The sequence below is a fragment of the Cynoglossus semilaevis genome, chromosome 17, assembly GCF_000523025.1.
Source record: "Cynoglossus semilaevis isolate Cse_v1.0 chromosome 17, Cse_v1.0, whole genome shotgun sequence".
NCBI classification, from domain to species: domain Eukaryota; kingdom Metazoa; phylum Chordata; class Actinopteri; order Pleuronectiformes; family Cynoglossidae; genus Cynoglossus; species Cynoglossus semilaevis.
This window is the reverse complement of record NC_024323.1, coordinates 14,652,801-14,656,230: the sequence shown is the minus strand read 5'-3', so window position 1 is coordinate 14,656,230 and position 3,430 is coordinate 14,652,801. Positions and strand designations below refer to the sequence as shown.

Here is a 3,430-nt window from a genome sequence, read left to right as displayed (position 1 = left end):
AAAAAAAATACAACCTGGCATTTTTTAAACCATTTTTAAACCAAATATATTCCTGTCTTTTTGTTGTTTTTTTCCCCCTTACCCTTGGCTTCCCTCTGATCAACATCCCTCTGATATTTACCTGCAGATGTGTTTCCTCTTTGCACACAGAGCTCGGTGTGTGTCTGTAACTGGAGAGGTCAGCATTCCTCTGCCCAGGCCTCAAATATAAAGACGCAAATTCTTGCAGAAATGGTCCACATTCCCACCGGGACTGCAAACCTATCCTGGGTTCCAGGGGGGGTGGCTGACTCAAGGTGGACAATCAGTGTCTTTGTGAGGCCGAGCTGATGCCCACAGAACAGGGTCAGTCTGCAGCCCCCTCACATCACATCGGCTGAGTGAGCGCCGCAGACGGTCCGCCTCGCCGTGGAAGACATGGATTACTCTGAGGAAAACAGAAACAACCTTCGTTACATGAGTTCATCGTTTATCTGTCATGTGATTTTAAAGACGTCTGCGCTCCCCCCTGTGGACTAAGAGTCTTCCAACAATGGACCTGGAGAAGGGTCACAGGACGTGTAGAACTTCCAGAGAACAGCAGGGAGCAGCGATGCTCTGAGAGGTAAGGTCCTGTTTGTATTTGTGTTAATGAGCGTTGGTTTTAGTAACTGAGACGTTGATGGTGACGGTGTGGACCGTGTTTCACACCAGGAGAATTCAGGTTGTTGATTCACACACAACACAGTTCACATCCTGTTCCAAACACACATCCAATGAGGTTCTACTTGTGTTCAGATTAACAGCAGCAGCTGAAGGGTTCAAGCCCAGGCTGCACTCAACTGCATGCCGATGTGTCCTTGTCCTTTCTTGTCAAATGTGTTGAGGTAAAACTTCTTTTTTCTTCTTTGTTCCATTTGTTTTTTTTCTCCATTTCTTTTGAATTGGCCTCACACAGTTCCTCTTCATACACACACTCACACGGTCTGAACTACAGCTGCCTTATCAAGTGAGGGGTGAGGGGGTGAGGGAGTTGGGGGAGGGGGGGGCAGTCAGCGAGTCACTCAATTAGGCAGGATTCAATGTTAGACCACTTAACATGCTTTATTTCAGCATTCAAAATAATTAAAAACATCTCAATTTATTATACATATACAAAATAGGTACAGATCCTCGTGGTGTTTTCGCCCCGTCGGTGTGTCTGTCTCCCTTCTCTCACAAATGTTGGCTCTTTTGTGCATTTTGTTGCCAATTACTTTTTTTTTTTTTCTCCATTGAGAAATGTCACCCTTCACACAGGAAAGTCAGAAAGCAGCCACAACAGTTGTGTGGATGAGGAGGTGGAGGAGAGTGTGATTGACAGATGAGGTCAAGGCCAAGAACAGGAGGTTAAAGTTAGTTTCACAGCCAGCACTAAGGAAGCTGAGGGAGAAGAACTTTGTCTCAGTCTGGACATCAACAAGTTGAGCTCTTTTCATTTTAGCACCAGGTCCAGGACCACGCTGCACCACAGTAACACAGTCAGGCCCCAGAGGAAGAATAGCACCTCAAGATTTAGATGTTTCTGCTTCTGATAAAGCGTAAGCAAATGTGGACTTCCCCATCGGCCCCATCACAACGACACAACTACAGCAGGCACCTCTCAACACTGGGCCCTTTTTTTTCCCCAAAGCTGTTTTTCCCTGCTCTCTGAGGTAGCCGTTAGATTTTCCTTTCAAAAAAGAGGTTAAACCCATGTTTCTCTGCTGGTGGTTTTAATGTGACTTTGTTTTTGGAAAAAAAAAAAAAGCGAGAGAAACAAACAGACAAGAAAGTGTCCACAACAACAAACTCATCACAACAGCTGCAACATCAGCAGCAGATGGAAAGGAAAAGAGCTGTCAGTCTGGTCGGGGGCAGAACGACAGAGACAAACATGGCTGTCAGTTTCACCGTTTATTCATCAACACCTGAAACGTGGTACAAAGAAATTGGTTCTGTCTGTTGGGGCTGTCCTTTCAATCCTCTCACCGCAGTGGTGTACAAAAATACAAAAGTCAACTGTGTGTGTTTGAGTTGGTTTCTGTAAACTCCAGAGAGGCCTGGTTTTGAAGAGGGGAAGTTATTTTTTTACACTTTACAGAAGCATATATTATTTTCTTGTTGCCAGTGAAACAAAATGTCTTCTCTACAGGATCCGTGGTGTTGGTGATGGAAAAAAACAATTGAAAATAAGAAAGTCAGAAACAAACAAAAAAAAAGTAGTGGTCCCAAAACAATGATGTAGATGCTGCCACATCACCGCCATCTTGTCGAAGTGCAGGTTTTAGGCAAAGTGGACCATCGGAACAATGGCCGAATGAAACCGTAGAATCAGGAGTGAGGGGTTGGATTTTTTCAGAAAAAAATGGCATTAGGAGAATGTTTTGGTGGGCATTTTTTTTTAGAGAGAGATGACTGCTAGAAAAAAATAAAACACACTCACACACACAACAACAATTTCAAGTCCAGATTTCTCTTTTTACAAGAAACAGACGGGTCCAACTTCAAGGCCAAACTCTTGGTCTGGAGCGCCAACGTCCATAGGAGCAATATCAATGATGGGCAGGCGAGATGTTTTCGTTGTCTTGTAGTCGATGACTGTCTTGCCCCATGAACCGGTGTGTGACTGGAAGAAAAGAGAAACAAGCACAATCAGAATCGAGGTTCCAAGGTAAAAAACAGCCTAAACTGTTGTGGCTGCAAATATATATAAATATATATAAATATATACACTGGAACGCCAGAAGTTCTTATGCAGTTTTGTCAGTAGAAAGTTCCGGAAAGCATCAGTGAACGATTCCTTACCGTGCAACCGTCCTCCAGGACGCTGTAGGTGAAGCGGCTGTTGCCCTCGGCTCTGATCTCGATCTCGTTGGAGCCCTGGAGGAGCAGGGCCTTCTTGAGGTTACCGGCGGAGGCGTCCATGTAGGCGACGCTGTTCTTGCAGTGGTAGGTGATGTTCTGGGATGCCTCGGTGGACATGAGACGCAGGAAGGTCAGCTGAATGTTGACATCCTCAGGCTGAGCGCCCTCGCTGCCGTACTCGAACTGGGGAGAAGAGAAAAGTCGGGAGGGTTTAAAAACCGAGGGCCGCAGGTCGAGAAAGAAACAAAGTCCTCGGAGCGGTTTTTCGCTGTATTCACCTGGAAGCCGTCGTTCATGGTCTCGCCGAACCAGACGTGCTTCTTCTCCTTGATGTTCTTGCTGACGTACCAGTTCTTCTTGGCAACCTCACTCTGCATGGGAGACACGCAGGTCTCGCCAGTCTCCATGTTGCAGTAGACCTTGATGGCATCCTGAGTGCAGCCCTGGTCGGGGTCGATCCAGTACTCGCCTGAATGAGAAGGACCGACAACAGATATGGTCAGACGATTTGAACCTTTCTGAAATATCTTCTTCAACCACGGATTTGAAGGTAAAAAAGTTCTTA

General features: G+C 45.8%; 1 protein-coding gene across 1 annotated transcript in view; it reads right to left on the bottom strand.

The window, feature by feature from the left end:
- Positions 1 to 1,064: 1,064 nt before the first annotated feature.
- col1a1a (collagen, type I, alpha 1a) overlaps positions 1,065 to 3,430 on the bottom strand; it is a 15,929-nt gene continuing 13,563 nt past the window's right edge. Inside the window, exons 47-49 of the mRNA XM_008330616.2 lie at positions 3,144 to 3,383; positions 2,806 to 3,048; positions 1,065 to 2,626 (exon numbers count right to left, since the gene is read on the bottom strand). Coding sequence (XP_008328838.1) covers positions 2,480 to 2,626; positions 2,806 to 3,048; positions 3,144 to 3,383 — 630 coding nt within the window. The 3' untranslated portion in view covers positions 1,065 to 2,479. The remainder of the gene's footprint in view (positions 2,627 to 2,805; positions 3,049 to 3,143; positions 3,384 to 3,430) is intronic.